We start from the raw sequence: 26,314 nt of genomic DNA, 5'->3' as shown, positions 1-26,314 counted from the left end.
TACTCAAGTGCTCCTGCTCATGCGCGGGCTGGGCCCTCAGGCTCGGGAGCTCAAGGGGAGTTTAGGAGCGTGTTGACGCCGAACTACGCTCTTCAGAAGAGTAGGGACGCTACTTTCCCCGAGGAGGTCGCGGCGTGGACCAATCTTCCCTTAAATCAGGTCGCTTGCCGCGCCGTAACACATGCCATGGTGGTAAGTTAGATTATGTCTTCCTTTTTTATTCTGTTGCTTCTGCTGTCCTTTTGCTCACTTGTTTCTTTGGGTAGGTGAATTCTTCGATTCATGCCTTGGCAGCCCAAGTGGAGAGGAGCTCGCGACAGGCGCGAGCTGCTGAGGCTGTCGCTCATGCTGCTGAAGAAGCCTTCCGTGCTGCAGAGGCAAATACCCGGGCTGCTGAGGCGGCTGCTTATGCTGCTGAAAAGGCTGCTCGCGTTGCGATGGCCAGACAGGCGAGGTCTCAGCGTGACGCCGAGGCCATGGGGGTAGTTGTCAAGCATATGGTGGACTTGAAGTTGGATTTGCAGCATCAAGTCGAGTATCTTCAGGAGGACATTAGGGAGAGAACACAGATTTTTTCCCGAGGCATTGAAGACGCCAAGAAGAAGGCAGTTGAAGACTACATTGCCTCCCCGCGTTTTGACGATCTGATGGTGGACTCTTACAGGAGGGGGTTCAAGTTGAGCCGGTGGATGATCCAGAATACATACCCCGACCTCGATGTAAGTGCCATAACCACTTTGCGTATAACTCAGGAGGTGGCCAATGCTGCCGATGGCGAGCCGGACTCTGAAGGAGAGGCAGGGCCTTCGGGTGTTGTTGAAGTGCCTTCCAATGGCGAAGAAGTGGCTTCGGGCATGTAAATTTTTTTTTTGCCAGTGTACTGTTTCTTGCAATGGAGTGTCTTTTTCCCCTTGCTCATTTTCCCCGAGCTGTTTCTTTGCCGGGTTTTTAAATTTTCGTGGTCTTTTATGCCGCGAACTGATTTTTTGCCGAGCTGATAATGTGCTGAAGTTCCTCGGCTTGCCTTGTGGCGCATGGCCTGATTTCGTCCACTTCGCTAGGTGGTTTATAGGTAGTATCGCCTCAAGTTCATGATGTTCCACGTTCGGGGTACTCGTTTGCCTTCCAAGGTTTCGAGTTCGTATGCGCCCCCGAGCACTGTTTTTACTTTATAGGGCCCTTCCCAATTAGGTCCAAGCTTGCCGACGCCGGGTTCGGGCACCATAATCTTACGGAGGACCAGGTCGCCGACTCGGAAGCTTCGTTGCTTTACTCTGCTATTGTAGTAGCGAGCTACCTGCTGCTGGTAGGCCGCTGTTCGGATGTGCGTGAGGTCCCTTACCTCGTCCAGTAGGTCGAGGTTGGTGCGTAACTCATCTCCGTTCGTCCGATCGTCGTATGTTTCTAATCGCAACGTTGGTATTTTGATTTCCGCCGGGATCACCGCTTTTGTGCCGTAGGTGAGTTTAAAGGGGGTTTCTCCCGTGGCTGCTTTTTCGGTCGTTCGGTGAGCCCATAAGACACTTGGTAGCTTTTCGGCCCACAATCCCTTAGCTCGATCCAGACGTGCTTTCAGTCCGCGCAGGATGGCTTTGTTCATTACTTCCGTCTGACCGTTTGCCTGTGGGTGCGCGACTGACGTGAATTTTTGCCGAATCCCCATGTTCTGGCACCACTCTTGGAACTTGATATCCTTGAACTGTTTGCCGTTGTCGGAGATTAGAACCCGAGGTAACCCGAACAGACATACTATGTTCTTCCAAAAGAAGTTCTGTATGTTTCGAGCCGTGACGGTTGCCAGAGGTTCGACTTCTATCCACTTCGTAAAGTAATCTACTGCAACAACTAAGAATTTTCTTCCGCTTGTTGCTGGTGGGAATGGCCCTAGGAGGTCGATGCCCTATTGTGCAAAGGGCCACGGGCTGGCGAGGTATTTGAGGTCGGAGGCAGGTTGATGGTGGATGTTAGCGTGCTTCTGACACTTGTCGCATTTTTTGACGAGCTCGACAACTTCTGCCTTCATCGTTGGCCAGTAGTATCCTTGTCGAAGTGCCTTTTGGGCAAGTGCTCTGCCCCCCAAGTGTCTGCCGCACAGGCCTTCATGAGTGTCGCGGAGTACAAACTCGGCTTCGGTAGGTCGCAGGCACCGCAAATAGGGGAGCGTGTACGACCGTCGGTATAACCGTTCGTCTATTATGACGTATTTTGCCGCTTGGTGCTGCACCCTCTTGGCCGCATTGCATTCTGCAGGGAGGGTTCCGTCTATCAGGAAGCTCGCGAGTGGATCGATCCAGCTCGGCTCTGCTTCTAAGATGGGAGCGACCTCCTCTGTCCCCCCGAGAATACTAGGCCGAGGTAAGTCCTCTATGTACACAGTTCTCATATTGTTGTGACTCGTGCTGACTAACCGGGACAGGGCGTCGGCCTCAGTGTTTTCGGACCTCGGGATTTGCCTGATGATGTGTGACCGGAAGTTGAGCATGGCTTCTTTTACTTTGGCCAAATATGCGATCATGGAGAGATCGCGTGCTTCGTATTTGCCGGTAACTTGGTTTACCACGAGCTGAGAATCGCTGCAGATGACCAAGTGTTTTGCCTTAACCTTTCGCGCTATGTCCAGCCCGACGATCAGTGCTTCGTACTCTGCCTCGTTGTTGGATGCCGCGAACTCAAACCGTAGTGCGTATTCTACTTTTGTGCCGCTCGGGCCGCAGAAGACTATTCCAGCTCCGCTGCCTTGCCGGTTCGAGGAACCATCCACGTGAAGGATCCTGGGCTCCTCATCCCAATTCGCTCTTCGCCTGACCAGGAGAGATGCCACACTGGGTGCTACTTCACGGGGTTCAAACTCTATGGGCTCAGGAGCTCCGGGTTCGCCGCAACTGGGGACCTCGGGCTCGACCTGTGGGGCTTCGTGGCTGAAAGTGCACTCGGCGATAAAATCTGCCAAAGCTTGGGCCTTGATAGCGGTTCTCGGTTTGTACTGGAGGTTGTACTCGCTGAGTTCGATGGCCCATTTCGTCAGTCGACCGGAGACTTCGGGTTTGAGTAAAACTTGTCTAAGAGGTTTGTCAGTTAGGACGATGACGGTGTGAGCCTGGAATTACGGGCGGAGTTTACGAGCTGCTATTACTAGGGCATATGCTAGTTTTTCTATCTCCGGGTACCTTGCCTATGCTCCCTGCAAAATTTTACTAACATAATATATGGGTCGTTGGACCCGGTCTGTTTCCTTTATTAGTACCGAACTGACCGCCTCGTCGCTCGCCGAGAGGTACAGTTGTAAGACCTCGCCCACCTCGGGCCGGGCTAAGGTTGGCACACTAGCGAGGTAACCTTTTAGTTCATCGAACGCGAACTGGCAGTCCTGGGTCCACTCGAACCCTTTGCCTTTGACTGCCTTGAAGAAGGGTAGGCAGTGGTCTGTTGACTTAGACAAGAAGCGGCTTAGAGCGGCTATGCGGCCGTTTAGCCTCTGAACCTCTTTTACTTTCCGAGGTGGTTTCATATCTAGAATGGCTTTTATTTTGTCTGGGTTCGCCTCAATACCGCGTCGATTGACAATGTAGCCTAGGAACTTGCCCGAGGTGACGTCGAAGACACACTTGTTGGGATTCAACTTCATGCTAAAGTGACGCAGGATTTGGAAAACAGAATCTAAGTTTTGTATTAACTTTTGTGAAAACTGAGTCTTAACGACCATGTCGTCTACATAGCACTCTATCTTCGTACCAATCAGGGGCCGAAATAGCTTATTTACAAGTCCTTGGAAAGTTGCCCCAGCATTTTTTAGTCCGAAGGGCATGACTTTGTAGCAATACAGGTCAAACTCGGTTATGAAGCTGGTTTTTTCCTCATCGGATGGGTCCATCCTAACTTGGTTGTAGCCCGAGTAGGCGTCTAGGAAGCTTAGCAACTCGTTTCCCGAGGTCGCGTCCACTAGGCGGTCAATTCTGGGGTGGGGGAAGCAATCTTTCGGGCAAGCTCGGTTCAGGTCGGTATAGTCGACGCACATGCGCCACTTGCCGCTTGCCTTTTTTACCTACACCGGGTTGGCCACCCAGCTCGGGTAGTGGACTTCCCTTATGAAGTTTGCTGCGAGGAGCTTCTCAACCTCCTCGTCGACCGCTCTCCAGCGTTCTGGGGCTAAGTTGCGTTTCTTCTTTCTAACGGGTCTGACTACAGGGTCAGTATTAAGTTTGTGAGTTATCAGTCCGGGGCTAATGCCGAGCATGTCGGCCGCGGACCAGGCAAAAATATCTAAATTTTGAAGTAAAAAACATACCAGTTCGGCTCGTAGGGGGTCTTCGATGGAAGCTCCGATGCTTAGTGTGTGAGCTGGGTCCATAGCTGAAGTCGGGATTGCGACTGTTTCCTCCGTGGGTGAAGCTCGCTCCTCACCTTGCTCCGCCGGCCGCTCCAGTTCGAGGTCGTCGGCCGCCTTGGTTTTTCCCTTTAGGGCGGCAACGTAGCACTTTGCGGGACTCGAGCTGGTCGCCCCGCGCTACCCCTATACCGAAGTCCGTAGGGAACTTCATGGCCAAATAGTAGGTGGAGACCGCCGCCCGTAGGATATGCGTGATCGGCCGCCCTATTATGGCATTGTATGGGGAGGGGGTCCCGACTACCTGGAAATCATGGTTGAGTCTGACCGCACAAGGCCATGTGCCGACTTCCATAGGGACAGTTACTTTTCCGAGGGGCCTGACTTCCTCTCCGCTGAAACCTACCAGGGGAGTGGTCGCGGGCTTCAGCTCGCTCCTCTTTAACTGCAGTTGGTCAAATGCTGATTTGAAGAGGATGTCCGCTGAGCTGCCCGAATCTACGAGTACGCGCCTGACCTCGAAGTCGCTGATCCTTTGCTTAATGACAAGCGCGTCATCATGGGGGTAGTGGACTCCTCGCGCGTCGTCCTCCGTGAAAAAGATTGGTTCTTTGGTCTTTGATCTCTTTGGGGGGTTCCGTTCTTCGAGTGCCGCTTCGCGAACTGAAGTCCGGGCTGCTGCCGAGGTACACCCCGCTACCACCGAACCTCCCACTATTACATGGATGGTTCCCCAAACTGGCCTCTCTTCCGGAGGCTGCTTCTGCAATGGTTCGGCAGGTATGTTGCTAGACTCGGGGGCATCCTTTTCGTGCTCCCCTTGCCGACCTGCTTTATTATTGTTGTGCTGTACAAAGTTTCTCAAGTATCCGCGACGGATGAGTCCCTCTATCTCGTCCCGGAGGTTATTACACTGTTCGGTGCTATGACCATGGTCTCTATGGAAACTACAATACAAATTCTTGTTTCTCTCGTTCGGATTTCCCTTTAGGCGAGGTGGCCACTTAACGTACGGAGCGTCTTTGATCGTCATTAAGATCTCTGTCCGCCTCGTGTTTAACGACGTGTAGTCCATCCGAACTACTAGGGGGGCCCGGAAGGACTGGTTCGACTTCGGCTCCCGGGTCGGGTTTTTTCTATTCACCGGGTTGGAGAGCTCGCCTTCTCTCTTTCTTTTCTCATTCCCGCCTTCGGTTCGTTGGTTGATTTCTTCCTCTATCCTCATGAACTTATCCGCGAGTTTGAGGAATTCGGCCACGGTCGCGGGCTGGTTGGCCCCCATGTGCCATTTGAACTCTTTGTGCGTCACCCCTCTTTTGGCCGCCGCGAGCTGCACTGCGGGGTCCAACCGCGGTATTTGCAAGCATGCTTTGTTGAACCGCTTGATGTAGCCCCGAATAGATTCTCCTTCTCTTTGGACCACTCCGAAGATGCTTTCTTCTGTTCTGGGGCACCGTCGGCTGGTGACGAAGTGTGTGGTGAAGACTTGCATGAACTGGGCCCAACACTTTATCGACCCGGGGGCCAGGTTCCTGTACCAAGTGTGGGCTACCCCCCTGAGGGTTGTGGTAAAGGCCACGCACATGCACGATTTGCTAGCCTTGGCGAGGTGCATTTGCGAATGAAAGGCGTCAACGTGGTCGTCGGGGTAGAAGGACCCGTCGTACTTGTCCAGAGGTGGGAGCTTGAAGTCTCTGGGTAAGGGGACCGCCAGGAGTTCCGATGCGAGGGGGGAAGGAACGGAGAGAGCCGGGGCAGCCCCTTCCTCGTCTGAGCTCGTGTCTTTGCCTCTGAATTCCGACAAGGCGCGGGTGGCGATTTGGCGACTTCGTCGGTGCCTTCGCCGTTGAGCGGTCCTTGTGCTGACGCTGCTGGCCTTCGTGTTACCGAGCTCGATGGGCCTGGAGTGCTTGTAGTCTGCCGCCAGGGCGCTGAATCAGTTTTCGGTGAGCGGGAGCTCGGGCTTGGAGTGCCGGGGTGCCGACCTCGCGGGCGAGGTTCCCGACCCGCATGCGGGTTGCGAGGCGGGGATGACATTTTTCTCTCTTTGGCCTGGGGACGAGGCCTGGCTGTTGGGGTGGTTCAGGGGCCGGGAGGCCTTCGCCTGGCGGGGGCGCCCATCCTGCGGGGAGGCCTTGACCGGCCTCGGAGCGGGGTGGCGAGGTGGAAGTAGTGGTTGGTTCAGTGGCAGTTGGGGGAACTGCTGTTGATAGTGATACTGGGAGATGTTGTGCAACACTTGGTGCTGGTGAAGCTGGTGTTGTTGGAACTGTTGCATTTGGGCTTGCATTGCCCGCATGCATTGCATCAGGTCCTCCAATCGGTTTTGGCTAGCTGCCAGGGGGACGGCAGTTGGTTCAGTGAAGGTTGTCTCAATGGGGAGAGGAAAGGGGACGTTTGTGGTAGGAGGGTTTACGGGTGCCACTGCTTGTGGCGTGTTCAAGATGGGGATCCCATCCGCCGAAAGGGGGATGGTGAACTGTCCAACGCACACTACGGGGACTTGAAGTTGCTCCCCGGTGGCGTTTGTCTCTGTGCCACGTCCGGTGTTGCTGAAGGAGGCCATGAGTGTTGGGTTTTTTGAAGAAAAAAGGGGGGTATCGAAGTTTGGAGGGAGGCTTTTCGAAGCGTTTCCCACAGACGACGCCAATTGATGGAGCGCGATCCGGCTGGTCTTAACTGTCCGCTGCCTTGCTTCCGAACGTTGTAGCAGGGAACCTGAAACGGAAGAGATGGGAAAGCTCCGGGGGGAACCCGGTGTAGAGGCTCCGAAGCTCAAGTTAGAATCCTTCAAAAGCAAGGTAATACCAGATAGCGCAAAGTTTGCATACCTCCGTTGTCGGGGGGCAGGGGGCTTTTATAGTCACTTCGTGTACTCGTCCCGAGGCCCTTGTCAGATCGGGTATGATTACCCTTGTGCTTGTCAACTCGGCCATTGTCCTTTCTGCTGAGACAGAACCGTCACTGCCTAACCGTCTAACTGGAGATGGCGGCGTCAGTGGCGGTAGCAGGTGGCCGTTTAGAGTGCTGCTGCCAAACGTCAGATCCCAAGTCAGTCAGGCGTGGCACCCTCGGGCACGGACTTCCCTAGTGTTAGGCATGGTACGACTTGTTTGGCTTTGGTGTCCAGAGGATGATGCGAAGTGCTGAGCGAGGCGGTCTTGAGCTCGGAGGTATCCCGAACTGTTATAAGGTGGGTCAGTTCGGCGAAGTGTATCCCGAGCTGTTGCAAGGTGGGTCAGTTCGGCGAAGTGTATCCCGAGCTGTTACAAGTGGTCAGTTCAGCGAAATGTATCCCGAGCTGTTGCAAGGTGGGTCAGTTCGGCGAAGTGTAACCCGAGCTGTTACAAGGTGGGTCAGTTCGGCGAAGTGTATCCCGAGCTATTACAAGGTGGGTCAGTTCGGCTTAGTGTATCCCGAGCTGTTACAAGGTGGGTCAGTTCGGCGAAGTGTATCCCGAGCTGTTACAAGGTGGCAGTTCGGCGAAGTCCATCGCGAGCTGTTACAAGGTGGCAGTTCGGCGAAGTCCATCCCGAGCTGTTACAAGGTGGGTCAGTTCGGTGAAATGTGTCCCCTTGTTCCCGCCTAGGCTTGGCCCCTTTTGCCGAGCTATCGTTTCTGCCACGTGTCACATAATAAAGAGGTCGGACCAAATCTTCCTTCATGAGTTTGTCACCAAGAGGTGATTGATGCATGCCTAGGCTGTTCAGAATGTGATGACTTGTCTTGGTTATTCTATTCCCTTTTTTCAGTGAAGCATTGATACTCATTTTGATTGATCAATGAGTTGCCTTGGACTCCACATTTGATGGGATATAGTAGTAATTCTAGATGGATGTAAATGCTTGACCATAGTAGTGATGTGGGCATCAAATTCCATCTATGATTGGAATTTTTCAATGAAACGTTGTAAGTATTTTGCCCTAGATGAATGTAAATGCTTGACCAAGTTTGGTGTAGTTTCGAGTCTGTCTTGCATAAGGATGAAAATTCTAGATTGTGAACTAACATAAAAAATTATGAAATCAGGAGATGAGATTTGGTAGGACGATGAAACGTTATAAGTATCCATGGGGCTCATCCTACATCATTAGATTTGATATTGTTGGAGGAGAAGAGAGTAGAAGTTAATGGTAGATTAGAGAGATAAATAGAAGAAATTACAAAGAGAACACCAAGACAAGCTCTTTGGAAAATTCTACAAAAAATATGCCTAGCTTAACTAGGATGGTTTGGGTGTTAGTGTTTGTCTTAATTATGAAATTGCTACTGCATACCCTATCAAGAGAAACCAAAACCATTGCAACTTCTAACTTATTTATTTATTTTTGATAAATTGCAGCTTCTAATTTATTGGCCATTGACTTTAAAATTTTGAATGAACTTTAACAATGACCAGACCCTACATCAAGATGTAAAAATGACTCAATTATTCCTATGAACCAAAACTTATTTATAGTTAATTTTAGACTTATTGTGGATGAATTTGCAAAACTGATGTTAAGAAATAGTTTCATTATCCAAGCGTTAGTTCTGTTTCTATAGAACAAAAAAAAACTTCTAAAAGAACAATTTATCCAATGTATTTGTTACTTCTGAAGAATAAAAAAATAAAATTCTTTATTCGAATAGGTCGGAAGTCGGAACATTGAGGCATTGGTGGGTTGATTTTATCTACAATAGATAAAACATCCTCACATTGGCCCCTTTTATGGAAGAAAAGCCTCCCATGGTCCCACCAAATAAACCAATATGTGTGATGATATATGTGTTTGGTACCGTTTATGTTTATTGAATAAACGTTTGTACTTTATATACTGGTAAAACCGAGAAATGCAATAATTGCAACTGTTTATGACAATTGGGCGCCACTTCAGCGTAACCGTAAATAAACGCCTGCGGTTTGTGAAAGATTCAAAAAATAAATTCTACAAACCGGCTGATATGTATATAAACAAAAATTCACTTTTTATATTTTTTATGTAAATAGAAGAGCAACAGAGAGAAAATGCTGAGATGGTGCCTATGTGGACATCAATAAACGTTTACTGATAAAACGTAAACGGTACCAAACATCACCGATATCTGAGATGGGACCATGAACGTTGTCACAATCCACGACATCTTCGTGTTCTGTTCTCCTGGTCTTCTCACCTCATCTAGTTCAATGCATATACTATACAGCAGGCGTATCAAATGCATTTATGGAATTTTTTTTAAGTGATTGAATTTTCTCAATGCACATGTTTCTCGTGGGAAGTATCTGTATTTTAAGCGACTTAAGATAGAGAGAAGAGAGCTTTGGAAATAAGCAAGAAATGGAGAAGGTTTCAGCGATCTTCGGCTCCATCTTTGGAGGTGCTGCAGCTGAACCTGCAGCTACAGTTTCATCAATCTTCGTTTACCCAATTAAATCATGCCGAGGAATCTCTGTTTTCGAAGCACCCATCACTTCTACTGGTAAACTAAACACCACCCACATTTTCAGTCTATTCATATCTTGTTTATTCATGGAAACTTCTAATATGCAATTTACTTATCTTAGTAATTATTGAATTAGGCTCAATTCCTTAATCTACTTATTTCTTATTTCATTACGAAGGCTTCAATCCTGCAATTATCTGTTTCATTAATTTCCTGTCTTACGTTTATTTCATTGTTTAATATTTTAGCAAAAATCATTTGTAAACAGAGACTTAAGTACTAAACCCCATGTCCATGGATCGCAAGCAATTGAATTGTGGCTGCATGCACTCCTAACGAACTTGTCATATAGACATAATTAGAAAAGCTTATTAACCCGTATCCTCCGCGGTCCTCTTGTTTGATGAAGATTCTCTCATTTCTTAAGGGGCCCTTGTCATTGAATCCAGTTCTTAGGATACAAATTTAAGTGCATTAATCAGGTGTCAACTATTACAGCTGAACTATGTATGTCCTTTCACAATCGTTAACTCTGTATTTTTATCTTTTATTGTCTTACGTTTCCATACTTAATAGAGCACGCGAGTGAAAATAAAAGAAATGCTAAACTTAAATGAAAAATTTAAGAATGAAAGTGAATCAGAAAGCCGTTGTGATATCTAGATGTGAATTAGAAATGCTACACTTAAATGGATCAGAAAAATGGAGTTGCTGTATATTGGATTGAAGTATTGAAGTCTGTAAGTATACCAGAAAGAAATTGAGAAGTGTGAATAGAGGATGCACGGTTCTCTCTCTTATGAATCATGGTTTTTTACTTGGGTTCTAAGGTGCTAGATGCATGCTAGTATACTTTATTGACTTATTTTATTCTACAGCTTCTGTCTAAAGCTTTGATTAATACCGATATAACCTTGAGCAATTTTTTATTGCTCTATATTGTTTCCCACTTAACATTAGAAGATAAAAAGACATGAAACTGATGGTGATTGCAACTGGTTCATTTTCTGGTTGAATTAACAGGCTTACATTGGGATCGACAATGGGTAGTAATAAATTCCAAAGGAAGAGCTTATACTCAAAGAGTTGAGCCAAAACTTGCACTAGTTGAAGTAGAGCTTCCACAAAACGCATTTGTTGAGGGTTGGGAACCCACAAATAGCTCATATTTAGGTATGAATGTTATTTATTTGGATGGTATGTGCTTATTTCACATGTTTGTTCTCTTTGATTCTCTCTCTAGGATTCTGTCTATCTGCATACATATACAAACATCAAATATAAATCAATAGATAAATATATTTAGTAATCTTTGAATCTCTTTTTTCTCTCTAACATTTTTCTTATGCCCATCATATATAGATCAAATCTACTGTCTAAGCAAAACAAGTCTAGAATCCTTCTGCTACACAGTTCTGACTTGTGGCGGCTGAGGTGGCACCCCAAAATGGATCTATGTAATTTGTCTAGTTACCCCTATTTCTGATAACAAGTTTCAGACAAATAACCTTTGCTTGCTACACATTAAAATGCCATATAAAAAAATGGATAGATATCATCATTAAGTTTGAATGAAAATTATTCTTGAACTTTTTTATACTCATCATAAATAAAAAAGGGCAGCCCAGTGCACAAGGCTCCTGTCAATGCGGGGTCTGGGGAGGGACAGATGTACACAGCCTTACCCCTGCACATACAGAGAGGCTGTTTTCAAGATTTGAACCCTGGTCACCCAGGTTGTAATGGAACCCAACTGTTGCGCAAAAGCCCACCTTCCTGTGTGTGTGTGTGTGTGTATAAGGCCAAGTCTTCTGTCTTAATGGAAAAAAGTTTGGAATCCCTCTACCAGGTAGTTATGACTTGTGGCAGCTGAGGTGAGACTGCAAAATGGATCCAGATGATTTTCTATGTACCTTATTTCCAAATGACAAACTTCAGACAATTTGCCCCCTGCCACAACACAAAGTAGCCATTCTTTCCAGTCTTTTATATAGTATACTTTCCACAAAAGTAATATTTTTTGATGAATAATAATAAGTTTATTGATTCAGAAGCAATCTAGAGTGAGTTCATAATAAGTTTCCACAAAGTAATATTTAAAGGCTATTATACTTTCCAGTCTTTTGTATCTTTTTTTATTTTATTTTAGTGCATCTACAAGTTACCTTTTTCAAAAAAAAGGCTATTATTTTACTGGAGAAGAGTAAAGCACAGTGATCTATCAGATGGACATGGACAAAAACACTTCTCTGATGTTGTCCTATAAAAATGGACTGTATGGATCTTCCGTGCCATTCATACAAATTGAAGAAATTTCCTTCATTACAGGCCTCAAAGTTGTATTCAACATGATATCTATAAAAAAAAAAAAGTTGCATTCAACATAATAGAGTACTTTTTGCTTTATGGGAGAACACAAATGATCTGTTTAGTCATGGAAAAAGTTTTCTTCAGCTGGTGTTTTCTTTGTTCAATGTGAACTGCTGTTCTTGACTTCAATTAGTTGATCCAGCACAATCCACATCTGTGTATCCCTCTACTCTAAGATGATTATGCTTAGAAAAAAAGGATTCCCTTTCAGGATGCTTCTTTAAGTACCTAAGCACATGTTCAGTTGCACCAAGACATTGACATTCTTGGAGAGTGCATATATTGGCCGAGAATACCTACAAGGCTACATTGTATTCAATATCTGGTTGAGTAGTTAACAAATATAACAATCTTCCAACAAGCCTTTAGAACTATCTGATGTCAGTTATCACTTTACCACCATTTTCCCCAGGTTTGTGATTAGATCCATATGCATATATGTTGGCTTGAGTTCCAACTTCTCTACATCCTAGTGAAGATTGAGGCTGTACTTTACATGATTGGATCATGATAGATAATGCTTTTATACTATGTTATCTGTCGCAGATTAAGTGAGAGCTGAGAAGAGAGAAAGGAAAAGATGACAAAATGAAAAGATTGGTACAATGTGTGATTCTCATGTTAAATTTCTCATAAAGGAATTCTTTAAATTTCTCATGTTAATCTTATTGATTAATAAAGGATATGAGTTAGGAAGAAGAAGAGGGTGCAAATATCCAATTTTTTCATCCTTTGATGGTCCTATGCATTTGTTTGAGGCTTCTCTTGTGTAAAGATAAATGGAGTAACAGAAATATTATAAGGGCTCATATGGATGATTAGAACATGTCTGGTTTAATGCCATTTACGAATGCATAGAAAAAAAGTGTCCTATTAGATACTTGGACCTTCTACTTGGAGGAAAGCCCAACTTTACTTCTTGTCAGGACCTTGTCATGGAGAAATGTAAAAAGTGGCAGCAGCATTTTAGAAGCTTAATTACCTTTCCAAGGAAGTAAACTTATACATGTTTATCTTATTTTTAAAACCTTTAGAATCAAGAAAGTCTGCTAAAATGAGGGATTGGATTGAACAATTGTGACAGTATTTCCTATTGGGTTGAGGGGGGTGGAGAAGGGTTGCATCTCTTTGGGAAATATGTTGTGTTTGGGGAAGCTGCCATGGAGGTTTTTAAATCTCTTCATTTTGGGTAAAGTCATTCTTAGCATGCGCTAATGAACTCAAGTCGATAGAAAAAACCTATGGTATCGTTAAAATGTATCCTTTTTTGCATCTTCTTTCAAAAAACAAAAAGAAATCCATCTCTTATTCATTTTATTAGATCTGATATTGGTATCATAAAAAGAATCAAAGTTTGGTTTGATGCTTGGTGGAATGATCAGCCCCATGTTTTACCACCGTAAACAGTATGCCAAAGTTGACATATTTCCTTTTTTTTTTTTGGGATTTTGTAACTGAGTAGTCAGTTATTTTAATTTTTAATTACTTTTCTTATTACAAAAAAAATAAAATTTTCCCCTTTTAGTCTGATACTTAGAAGCATGGAGAAGATTTCTATGTATTTCTTCCTATTTCTTCCTTTCCTTCTGAGGGATAATTGTTCTTCATATGGATGAACCACTCAACTACTATATTTTACTTTTTGAGAAACCTTAAATATTGCTTTCCCTTTTAGTTTGCAGTTTATAATGAAAAAATTAATCTTTTTCTTTGAGAAGAGATAATATTTAAAATGAAAAAACATTAGTCTTGGTTTCTATATGTAGATTTTATGGATTACATTTCAAAGGGGTGGGCTTTATGGCTATAGTTTTCCTTTAACCTATTTCTTATTCACTTTCCCATGCAGTGTTAAGAGCTCCTGGGATGGATGAACTAAGGATTTCTTTGAGCAAAGTTTCCGAAGTCATTGACAATGTATCTGTATGGGAGTGGTCTGGTTCTGCAGTGGATGAAGGAGCTGAAGCATCTGAATGGTTTTCAAACTATCTTGGGAAACCTAGCTGTTTAGTGCGTTTTAATGCAGGTATTTCTTAAATGGAATTAAGGATCAATTAATTCCGGGATTCTGGTTTTCCACAATCCTTGGATTCGACTAATGTAACTTTTGGAAGTAGTTCCTTAAGTCCTAAGTCATATATTTTGGTCTCTTTGGGTAGTTTCCCATTTGGAAACTAATACCACATTCTATTCAGTTTTATTGTGGTATCCATTGCTTTAAAACCCAACCTGGAGCTTGAACCATTGTCCTCTCGAGGTCAGCGGTTCAACTGTCCGAGTTAACAGGTTAACCCATGATGTCATGAACATAAAAAAACCAAAAAAATAAAAAAGAGACCCTGGTAACCCACTCAATGGGTCAGATGGGTCAATGGATCAACTGCCCAAGTCAACAGGTCCATGTCAACAATTTTTTTTTTGGTGAAGTAGTGAATTGGAGGTTGGCCCAAACTGGTATTGTGACTGGCTCATAGGGTGACCGGTCTGACCGGCTGGGTCAACAGTGGGTTGAAATCATTGGTGGTATCTTGATATTGTAGCATTGCTGTTTCATGTTCACAGGGGTATTCTTGTCATTTCATCATTTGTTATAAATGTTATTAGAGAGGACCAATTGAACTCTCATGGTTTTTGCTCCCAAACCCTTCTTTCTCTCTGTTTTGTCCCTGTCTTGTCTTTTTATTACTTGAACTAATGTCCCATTTGGTATGAGGAAAAGGGTCCTACATCTGTATGATTTTGGACATTTTTTAGTGAGAGACTTGTGTCCTCGACGAGATATCTTTTGGGATGTGAAATTTTTTAGGTTCATCATTGGATGTTCCTTGATTATAGATTTTAGGGTCTTATACAATTTGTATTCCCATGTTTTGAGTTGTTGACGTTTAATGTAGAGATCCATTTGTGAGATTAGTGTGAGAAGAATGTTTCTCTTTGGAAGAATATAGCTTTGGGAGAAAGCATTATTCCTGGAAAGAGAGTTTCTCTTTGACATTCTTATTTGGATTTTGGATTCTTATTGTAACTCCTTTTTCTATTAGTGGATATTTTTCTGCTTGTATTTTCCTGTGAACATAATGCTAGACCACATAAAATCCTTTGTTTTTTGTGGTTTTTCTTTACTCTTTTTTTATCTAGTTTATGGAGCCACTGATTGCACAATCTTGCTTCTGCACAACCAAAATTAAAAGGAAAATCCATAAAATAGGAATGTAGAAGTCTCAGGTTTACAACTTCTGTTTGAAGAATTTTCCTGCTAACTTTTCTATTATACTGAAGTCTTTGCTGGATACTATCCAAACTATTGTCATTCTTATGGATAGTTTGGGATTTTCTTGGGTTCTTTTTGGATTTCATATTGTCTGCTAAACATTGTAGAGTTAAAGATGTTTTTTCAACCATGACCTGAAGAAGGGATCTTTCAGCTAATACATGGAGAACTTGTTCATTGCGGATCTTGTTCCTGATAAATTAAAGGAAGACAGCAAGGTGGTTAGAGAGGGATTTTGATGAGGAGGAATATGTGAGTCTTAAGGAGTTGAATGGGGACAAAGCCCCAGGACCTGGTGGTTTTAATCTAGCATTCTTCAAATTATGCTGGCATAACTTAAAGGAGGATGTAACTCTTATTGTCAAGGAGTTATTTAATGAAAAGATACTAGAGAGGACCTGAGGGTGGGCCTTTGCTCAACAGTTGGGTTGCTCCATTCTGACCTGGGTGGCCAGGGTTCAAATCTTGGAAACAGCCTCTCTGTATGTGCAGGGGTAAGGCTGCGTACATCTGTCCCTCCCCAGACCCCACATTGGCGGGAGCCTCCTGCACTGGGCTGCCCTTTTTTTATACTAGAGAGGACCTCTAGTGTTGCACTCATATCCCTTACACTAGTTTGTTGATGCTAAGTACTCCTAATTTTCCTTGATGCATCAGTTGAACAAGTTATTTGAGGGCTATATTGAAGAGCTTTAAATTGTTAATGGAATTATGGTCAATCTATTGAAAACTGTTATGATAGATGTGGATAGGGGTGATCACTTTCAAAAAAAAAAAAAAAGGATAGGGGTGATCATGGGTCAGGCCAGGCTTAGGACCTATGATAAGGGTTATAGCCCAGGTCTGGCCTGGACCCTAGGCCTAAAATATAAGCCCAAGCCCAGGACAGGCTTTGGGCCTATGGCATCCAATAATGAAAATTTTATTATTTATGCAATTTTAAATTATATGGTATGCAATACATGAAAAGTAGAGTTCTTTGGGGAGCTGCTTCTCCATCAAAAGTAAAGTTTTTCATATGGGTGGCAACTTTGGAGAAGTGTCATACAAAAGAAATGTTGTTGAAGAGGGGCTTCAATATTCCAGATGTGTGTGCTATGCATCACAGAGGTGGAGACATCACACCATCTGTTTTTGTACCTCAGGTTTAGTGCTTATATTTGGCATCACTTTATCAGCGCATTCAACTTACAGTGGTGCTTTCCTAGCTCAGTAAAAGCATTTTTAGAAAAATGGCAGTGTCTGGGCATGTCCAAGAAAGGAAAAGTTTGCTGGTCAACTATTCTAGTAGTGACTATGTGGGCCATTTGGTATGAGAGGAATAACAGAATTTTTGAACAGAATTAATCTCAGAAGCAGGGGTGATTAACTTGGCAATAGAGGAACTTAGGAATTGGCTATACGCAATGTATTTAAAGATGACACTTTTTCTGTTTCTTTTTTGAGAGTGGACTCTTTTGGAGGTCCCTAAATTGAATATACATGTATAATTTCATTGTACAGAGGTTCACTTACTTTTTTTTTATATTAATACATTATATTTTACCTTTTTCCAAAAAAAGGTTATGGGGGTTTGATTTAGAAAAGGAGAGGGAAACTCTTTTGAGAAAAGTGATTGTTGGTAAATATGGGGTAGTTAGATTTGACTGGGATTTTAGGAAGGTATCTTCTTCATATGGGGAATGTGTATGGAAGGGAATCATGTCAATTCATCAAAGTTTAAAGAATTTTACAAAGTTAACATTGGTGGATGGTTGAGAAGATGAGTGATGTGGTTATGTGGAGTGGGGAAACTTTGTGATCTTTGTCCAAGGTTATATAGGCTTAGTTTGCACAATAATGAGATCAATAGATGCTATGAGATCAGAGAGAGCAATTGGTGTGGTGTCTGAAGTTTAGGAGACCTTTACTCTTTAGGGAGGTGGAAGGATGTACCATGTTGCTAAGAAAGCTAGAGGAAGTGAGGGTCTCTATTTTGCAGAGAGATGAACTGTGGTGGAAGGAATGTATTTTCTCAGTCAAGTATTTTTATTCTGCATTTACAAGGAAACATATTGAGATTTCTCTATAATTTGGGGTAACTCAATTGCCCCAAGGGTTTGCATGGTTTGTGGCAATAAACAGCATATTGACAGCAAACCATCTAACGAGGAATAGGGTTTAGCATGGTCAGCATATGCTATACGTGTCTTAAAGAGGAGAATGTAAAACATCTTATTATTTCTTTTAAGGTGGACTTCATCTAGCAGTTCTATTCATCTTTATTAGGAATGCAGTGTTTACAGCCTAAAACTTCAGAAGTGATTTTTCTCCATGTTTTTCAAGGAAGCAAAATAGCAAAAATCTGTTAGAGTTACATCCCATTTGGAGTTTGTTGGGGAATATGGAAGAGAAATGGGAGATTGTTTAAAAGCAAATCTTGGACTGAAAGAATTATGGTTGATATTAGGTAAAATGGTTATGGATTGGATGCTAGTTCTATCAGATTTTGCTCAGACGAGTAGATAAGTGTTTGGAGACAGTTTTGGTTACTGTTGAAAATTCAATTGTTGTACCTTTGGATATTTATAATTAAGCTGTATCAAGGTGCTACCTTAACAACTTATTTCAGTTCTATTATTCCTATTGTTTATATTAACAAAAGTTTGTTTTACTATGAAAAAATTGCTGAAGATTGCAATTGATTCTAAAAAAAAAATTGTTTTAATATGGAGCTCTTGTGTCTTACACAGTGAATTCATATTCTATTTGAACAATATTTTGATGGGAAAATCTATGATGCCAGAAAGACATGATACTGGAAAGACTTTGACCAATCAAAACCCCCAGTGAAAGTTGATGAAATCCCACCTGATTGGTTACCACTTTTATGATGCCGGTTGATTGGGTTATAAAGTTTTTTTTGGTATCATGTCTTTTTGGCGTCATAGTCGAACTCTTTTTTGATAGGTTGGTTATTTTGTGTGATGTTCCATATTGGTGGATTACCTTTGAATTTCATCTTAAGTTTCTTCTTCAGTTTGCAATAAATTAGTTTGTTGGGGAATTTCATGGGTTTCAAGCAATTGACTATGTTTTATATCATGTCAGTTTGTATATGCCCTCCATATAAATCTGATTGATCATAGAAGTACTAACAATTTTACCATCAGTATCTAGAGTAGAACATGCATCCACCACCATCCGATTTTAGTATATAAAAAAGACCAAAAGAAAAGATCATGAATTAACAACTGTATTTCAGTGTCTGAAAGTATATACCTTGAAAAAATCTTTATGATGATTATCTCAATTATGCTGTATTGAAATTCTATCTTATTATGTTTTGATTTAATGTTCTTTGCGTCAAGGACATAGATTTATCAATGAACGTGTGCACCTTAGTTGACAAGTACATTATCTGTTGCTTATGGCTGCAGCATCGGAAACTAGGGCCGTGGATCCTGCATATGCTCATGGATACAACACCATGTTTTCAGATGGGTATCCATTCTTGTTGCTTTCTCAGGTCAGTCAAAGCAATTAGTCAAATGCTAACATAATGAGTCCCAGATTCCAGAGATATCCTAAACCATGATCTTGAATAATTTCCATCTTTGCAGGGATCATTGAATGCATTAAATGAGCTTCTTAGGGAGCCCCTATCTGTTAACCGCTTCAGACCCAAGTATGTGAAAAATATATCTTGATTCTTTTCATGGAAGTTTCAAGTTTTGAAATGTAATTTTGAAAGCATTGGTATTAATAGCATGCATAGTTGGACATTCTATTACATCTTTATGTCCAAAGTTAATGCTTTATATCCATACCATCAGATCATGGGTTAATCAACATGGCTTGGAGAGCTGATAAGTTGTTTTTCTGTGAATTTCTCAGCATCCTTGTTGATGGATGTGATCCTTTTTCAGAAGATTTGTGGACTGAAATCAAAATAAACAAGTTGACATTTAATGGTGTCAAGCTATGCTCACGCTGCAAGGTAGAAGGTTATCCTTACCACTTATTTAATATATTCATTTTTTAATATTACAAGTTGACATTTAGTGAGGATCACAAGCTTCTAATATTACAATTGAATAAATAAAATTCTTATTTTCATCAGGTGCCCACAATCAATCAAGAAAATGGCATTGCAGGACCTGAGCCAACTGAAACACTCATGAAGTTCCGGTCAGACAAAGTCTTGTTTCCGGGCCGAAAACATCAGGGAAAGGTAAGACAATCGATTTGAACCATGCAACAATGTATATCTGATTTAAATGGTAATATGTTTTTAGGCTATTAAAGGGTTAAGGTGCTTGCAGGTTTTCTTTGGCCAGAATTTAGTATGCAGGGAATCACTCACTCAAGGGAAGGGAAAGGCTATTAAGGTGGGAGATCCTGTTTATATTACTAAGAAGGTTTCCTCTTCTGCAGATGCGGCAGCTTAAGACCTCATAAACCTTGCAGTTGTGCTGGTCTTTTGGGACTCCAATGACAATAATTTTGTACTAATACCTCTGTATTTGCTGTAATTGGAAGAAGATATATCTACGTGGAAACACCATGTGCCCACTTGAGTGAAGAATAGCCATTACCGATAATGTTGATTGATGAAATGGTTAAGGTTAAAGGTTCAAAGTATCGACACGTATCGGCCCGTATCGGCTGATACATATTGTTCCAGGACCCCTCCGTTACGCTCCTACAGTGGGTGTATCGGGGGTCTGACCGGTTCAAGGTGTGGAGGAGGCCTAAACCGGCTCCCCTGAACCAGTTGCGAAAAAAAATAAAAAATAAAATAAAAAAAGCACTAAAAAGCTGTATTGATTCGCCCAATACGCTGATACTGGCGTATCGGGCGTAGTGATATTTTGAACCTTGGTTAAGGTCATCTATTGGGTTTTGTTTATAATAGAGGGATCTCCTTTAGGAGCTATTATGAGGCCCTGGTGATTTTATTTTATTGAAATGGCATGGGAAGTAGGCTCTCAACTAGGGCTGTCGATTGACTCTGAAGTCCTTATGCATATGGATATAGATATTATATACAAATATATAAAAATAATTAATAAAATCAATATTTTATATTTATATAAATTTATTATATATATAATTTAAAAAGTAATTATTTTTTTGAGCTTTTTAATTTTTTATTTTAAAACAATAAAGCGGATTCGGATAAATCCAAATCTGATCTGAATCTAACCCACTTATAGCCCTATTGATATCAAATATTGTCTCATCAATAAGATGGATTTAGCCAAATGAATGAAGAACCCACCTTCCATTACTTGTATAAAGTTCTAGGATTCATACTGGAATCATGAGATCAACTTAACAGTTCAAATCAACGATTGAAGGTCCTTTACTCCTTTAAAGTGCTTCCAATCCCACGAGGCAACCACCACCTTACTTCTTGCTGAAGTTCATGTTATGGATTACAGATTTGTGAATCCATGTATATAGACATGGCTCTATCTTTCTAACAACAGTTGAAGTTCATGTTATGGAGTTCCAAGCAGTCCTGCAGGGATTACAGATTGCTAAAAGATCTGAATTTTGATAAACTTTTAATCGAAGGGGATTCCATTTTAATAATTGGGTGGCTTAAGGACCCGGATTCTGTAATCTGGTCTTATAGGGAATCAATGAGAAGATTTAAATGGTTGACCACAAATTTGTCTCTAAGAATTCAATCAATCGGTTAATGAGATTGCGGGCTACTTAGCTAAACAAAGGGTGCATGGGTTTTCTGTATTTGAGGCTGCAGCTCATGGCTCTTCTTGGGAAGCTTCATTGTATACTCTACTTCCTTTGTTGATTAATTAATAAATTTTCTCATTACTTGTCAATATAATGATTTGGGTTGCTCTTCAATCCGTATCACCCATTTGAAGTTACCAACCCACCCAATTGCCATCCCAAGAAGATTTAGCATTGACACCATCCATATAAAGCCAAAGGCAAAATTATATTTCAATTCTTGTTCTCCTCCTTATTATAGCAATATTTATATTTATTTCCCTAATCTAAAGATTCTTAAGCATGGAAGTCTGTAAGTTGCAATGGTACAACTGTGATCCTTGATCACTTGATTTGAAAAGACAACATAGAGACAGTGCCATCAGGTGCGCTTTACCATGTTTTCTCAACTTTAGATATGCCAACATTACTTGCGTCAACTTTAGACATTGGACCTTTAAGAGAAGGAAGGAATGACAAGCCCTGCTTTCTGAATATGAACAAGTAGTGGAATTGATGGGTATACAACATTAAGGGTTCACAACAAGTTATTGGAAGTAGATCATAAGGTTCATTTCTCTATGTTCCAGGAAGGAGAGCAAGGCCAACTATTATGGAGTTTGGCATTCAATGACTAACAACAACAACTAACTTCAGATTTATGCTGTTCCTTCTGCATTGATGGTGATCCCATCTCTGCATTTTTCTGGGCCACGTCATAGGTTGCATGGACCCCAAAGAAGAAGTAATAAACAAGCATAACAAAGGTGCAGATGCCAAACCTCTCAAAAGCCTGGGGACCAAGGGAACCCATGAGAAACAGGTTTGTTGCAATTGACAAGGATGGCAGCCATGGGACAAGGGGAACACCCCAGACTTTAGGAGTCCGCTGCTGAGGTAAAAATACTGAAATCCCCCATGTCCCCAGAATCCATAAAGGAACAGTAATTGTGTAACCAAGCCAACCTTTGGGCCTCAAGCCCCAGTAAGCTGAAGTACCCATCGAGGAAGCAATAATGATCAGCAGAAATATGACTAGCTTCAAGAGGTTTGTTCTAGGAGTGATCCCTCTCATATAGTATCTCCTCACAAGTAGGGCAACTGCCATCATCATGAAAATGAAGAGTGTGCTCACAGATAACAAGCTTGCCAAGACATCCAAACTGGAGAAGAAAGCAATGCAGGCACTGGCAATGGTGATGAGGAGAGTGGCGTTGATGGGTGTCCCTGTTTTGGGGTGAACCAGTGCAAACCAGGGTGGTATCATGTGCGCCCTTGCAATATGAGTAGTATAGCGTGCCTGGCCCAGCGCTCCCACCAATAAAACGGTGGTCATCCCCTTGAGTGCTCCTAGAGCTACCAGATACTTGGCCCATTTCATTCCAACGCTTTGAAATGCCACGGAGTAGGCAGCATTGGGATCTATGTCTGTGTACTTCTGCATCATGCTCAGTGACAGAGCCATCAAGCAATAGATCACTGTTATTATAGACATGGATCCCAGCAGACCCAGTGGGATATCTCTTGATGGGTTCCTTGTTTCTTCAGCCATGGTGGCAATATTGTCAAATCCACTATAGGCGAAGTACACAATTGCAGCTGCTTGGAAAATCCCTTTAGCCCCATATGGCAGGAAGGGCGTTATGTTGGAGGTGTTGGCATGGGAGAAGCCTGCAATTATCACAAACAGTATCACCACAGTGTTTATTGCAGATGCAATCCAATTGAAGTAAGAAGTCTTCCTGGTGCTGATCATGGCAAGCGTTGCAGCAGCTATCAGAACTACCACAGCGATTGGGTCAAGGAGATTGTAGTTCTCTGCAAGATTTGTGTGAATTCTTAATGAGTTGGGGTGACGGTTCAAAAGCGTGGCGAAGTAAGAAGTCCAAGCTCTGGCAACTGCTGCACCACCGACGATGCTCTCCAGAAGTAAGTTCCCTGCTGCTATAAACGCGGCAAAGTCTCCCAATTCCACTCTCATGTAAGCAAATGACCCTCCAGCAACTGGAATTTCCACTGCAAATTCCGTGTAGCAGAAGACAGAGAGCAGTGCTGAAATACCTGAAGCAACGTAGGACAAGACTATGGCGGGGCCTGCATGGTAACGGGCTTCCTGGCCTGTTAGGACGAAGATACCAGCTCCAATCACTGACCCAAACCCAAACCAGATAAGATCCCACCAGTTGAGGCAACGTTTCATCTCATTCTCGCTTTGTTTCCGAAGCTCTCCCAGTTCATTGGCATCATCAGATCGGCTGAGGAGACGGTCCTTGAATCTGAAACACGTTTGTGAGAGTGCCGATCTGTAGCTGTTCCAGCTCTCGAAAGACTGTTCAGGGAAGAAATCCTGTTTGCTCCATCTCCAATAGCTTCTGGGTTGGATGCCATCACCCACTTCGCCCATTGAACCCATGAATGCAGATTTCTTTTTCTCAATAAGAACCAATAATGGGTGTGAATCTTGGTGTATGGAATCTTCACTGATTTATTTATAGATGATCAGTGAATCTCAAGGTCTCTTTTCACAAAAAAGAATCTGCAGGGGTCTCTGAAATCCATGGAAAGAAGTGGAGTAGTGGACTACTTCGAAGCTTGACACAGCTTGGGATTCAGCCATTCAGAGAACTTCCAAAGGGGCCGGGTTAGCTCATGGTCATTAATGTCTGTCAGGAACGACAAATTAAGATGATGACTTTTGTGGAAGAAGCCAGATGCCAGAAGGGGTGTCTTTACTTTGCATTATTGGCATTTGATTCTCTCTAGTTAATTTTGTTCTTATATTCAGCATTCAAATCAATCTGGATGTGCAGGTTCAAATGCATTATTGGTTGTAGATCATGTTAGTAATTGATAAGTAGTGATCAAATCGACTGCGACTGGCTTGACGAAGAAGTTGGTCAGACCAATGCGTGGCGTAGCGTGTTGGGCTCCATCCCCATGTCATATCTTACCAAAACGAAAAAGAAATTGTTTCCATCCATAAATTGAAACCAGATGAGTGGGACTAGTGGATGCAATGCAACTTATTTATGTGGAGTTCTCTTTCGCTCATTAAGGATTGAATTCAAATCAGCCCCCCCCTTGGAAGATATTCTCAATACACGGCAGAGATGTTCTGTGAGACGTTATGGGGACAATCTTGTGGGGGGCTAATTTGATCTCTCATATAAGAATGGATGAAAGCATCCGTCCCAAGATTTTGATTGGACCAGCTGGAATTATTAATTCACATCAGAGTTGCTTGTCCCAACGTTTAAATGAGAGACGATTTGTTACGGCGTTTGTCTAACGTCAGATCTAATTTGAATAATTCCAACCATTTTCAACTTTTACGGCTTGCATCTGTTAGGGTTTGAGTTTTTTTTTTTTTTTTTTTTTCCCAAAATAAAAAAACAAGGAGAAGAGGTAGACCGAACTTACTCCTCTCCATCACCATTGCAAAGCATATGAAAAGCACAACCATGAAAAGGCTGTCATTCCATGGTCATGACAGGACTAGACTAGATATTTGGCGCTTTTTCCACTAAGCACTCTACTCTCCTCCCATTAGCCTTATTCTTCCATGATTAGGGTCCGTTAGACCAATCCACATTTGCTATGACAGTGTCCTAGTCTTGTGCTGAAATAAGTAAATCAAAGTCTTTGATTATTTATTGTCATGACCCCACTAAGCCTATGATTTTATGTTTTAACCAAGGATCAAAGTATCAGTATTGGGTGTTGTATTTGATAACTTGATACGAATACACTTGGAAAACGCATGGATACTCACGAAAAATATGGAAGCGCTTAGATTGGGAAAATGTATGCAAATTATATAAATATACTATTAACAATAAGTTTAATGCCAAAATAACTATAAATAATGCATAAATACATAGGAATTGCATATTTTAATGATATATATGAAAAAAATATATTACAATTAATGTATCAATCAAGAGTCGAAGGCACGAATTATATAGAGTTTTACAAATTAATACATGTAAAAAGCTATAATTACTTTATTTTCTATTGAAGTCCAAGGCACAAAACATATGCAACTATTACATTTGAATTATTATATCATTTTTTTCTATTTTACTATTTTTAATTTTAAATATTAACAAAAAAATTATCTCAAAAATTAATTCTCAAATGTTTGGTAAACAATATTTTCATTTTTATAAACAATAAATATGTTATTATAAAATGTAAATTAAAATATCAATTAATAATTTATAAAAACAAATAATCTTAACTTAAAATATATCAAACCTATTAAAATTTAAAGATGCATAGCATATGAAAATTCATAAAATTTATTACTAAAATAATTATTTCATTATTAATATTTTTATTTTTATAGATTTTATAAAATAAAAGATTATTTTTTATATAAATGTAGATTAGTGGATTTGAATCATTTGATAGATTCAATTTATATTATATTCTCAAATATTTTGTAAATAATATTTTATTTTTTAAATAATAAATACAATGTCATTTAATGCAAATTAAAATATTAATTAATAATTCATAAAAATTTAGGATACATATCATGTGCCAATTTATAAATTTTAGGTATTAAAATAATTATTTAATTATTAATATTTTTTATTTGTATAAATTTTTAAGTTAAAAATCATTTTTTGCTACATATGTGGATTTGATAAATTATTTATTCCATTGATTTATAAAATATTAATTTTAAATATTATTTCTTTTAATTTATAGTTGAAATTATTGAATATAAGTGCATGTTGCATGTTTAGATTGCAGATTTGCATGTAGACATTAATGTTAATAAATGTTATTTTATTTCATTTTTTGATAAGAAATAAAGGATGGATTAATGGTAAAGTCACATGCTCTGGTATGCAGTGCCACTCCGGACCACCACTGATCAAATTACGCCCACGATATGCTCATTTTTTATAATGAATCACTCATACTTCTGTTGTCAAAATCTGTTTCGATATAGTGATTTATCGACTGATATTATACGATATACACTAATACATTAACATATCGAACCACACTACTAGGATACGCCTCTATCATAGCATATTCTATAACGGTTAGTCCATCGCTTAGCAAAAGTTAACTTCCGTTTGAATTCATCAGCTAAGCTGGCACTTTGGATAAGCTATTATAGGCTTTGTAGCGGTTTCTATTTCTAGCTGTCCTTAGATGGGACCCACATGGACAGCATATAAATT

General features: G+C 41.4%; 2 protein-coding genes across 6 annotated transcripts; one reads left to right on the top strand and one right to left on the bottom strand.

Annotated features, from left to right (window-relative positions):
• The first annotated feature begins 9,187 nt into the window (after positions 1-9,187).
• LOC148846608 (uncharacterized) lies at positions 9,188-19,953 on the top strand. Of its 5 annotated transcripts, none has more exons than XM_088955811.1 (8): positions 9,188-9,784; positions 10,772-10,921; positions 13,968-14,144; positions 18,809-18,897; positions 18,992-19,056; positions 19,266-19,368; positions 19,492-19,602; positions 19,694-19,953. In XM_088955811.1, exons 1-8 carry the CDS (start codon positions 9,643-9,645, stop codon positions 19,817-19,819), a joined length of 963 nt encoding a protein of 320 aa, XP_088811937.1. In that variant the 5' UTR covers positions 9,188-9,642; the 3' UTR covers positions 19,820-19,953. The 5 variants fall into 5 exon arrangements, with proteins under 5 accessions (XP_088811937.1, XP_088811938.1, XP_088811939.1 ...); XM_088955812.1 differs by having other exon boundaries at positions 9,309-9,784; positions 19,684-19,953; XM_088955813.1 differs by having other exon boundaries at positions 9,309-9,784; positions 19,677-19,953.
• Positions 19,954-21,600: 1,647 nt separating this feature from the next.
• On the bottom strand, positions 21,601-24,158 carry LOC148846607 (cationic amino acid transporter 5-like). Its single transcript, XM_088955810.1, has one exon. It carries the CDS (start codon positions 23,524-23,526, stop codon positions 21,748-21,750), a length of 1,779 nt encoding a protein of 592 aa, XP_088811936.1. The 5' UTR covers positions 23,527-24,158; the 3' UTR covers positions 21,601-21,747.
• Between the last annotated feature and the right edge of the window lie 2,156 nt (positions 24,159-26,314).

The sequence above is a fragment of the Nelumbo lutea genome, chromosome 7, assembly GCF_056320005.1.
Source record: "Nelumbo lutea isolate HS-2025 chromosome 7, American lotus-T2T, whole genome shotgun sequence".
Taxonomy (NCBI): domain Eukaryota; kingdom Viridiplantae; phylum Streptophyta; class Magnoliopsida; order Proteales; family Nelumbonaceae; genus Nelumbo; species Nelumbo lutea.
Note: the sequence above shows the minus strand (reverse complement) of the source record. Positions and strands in the feature narration are given on the sequence as shown.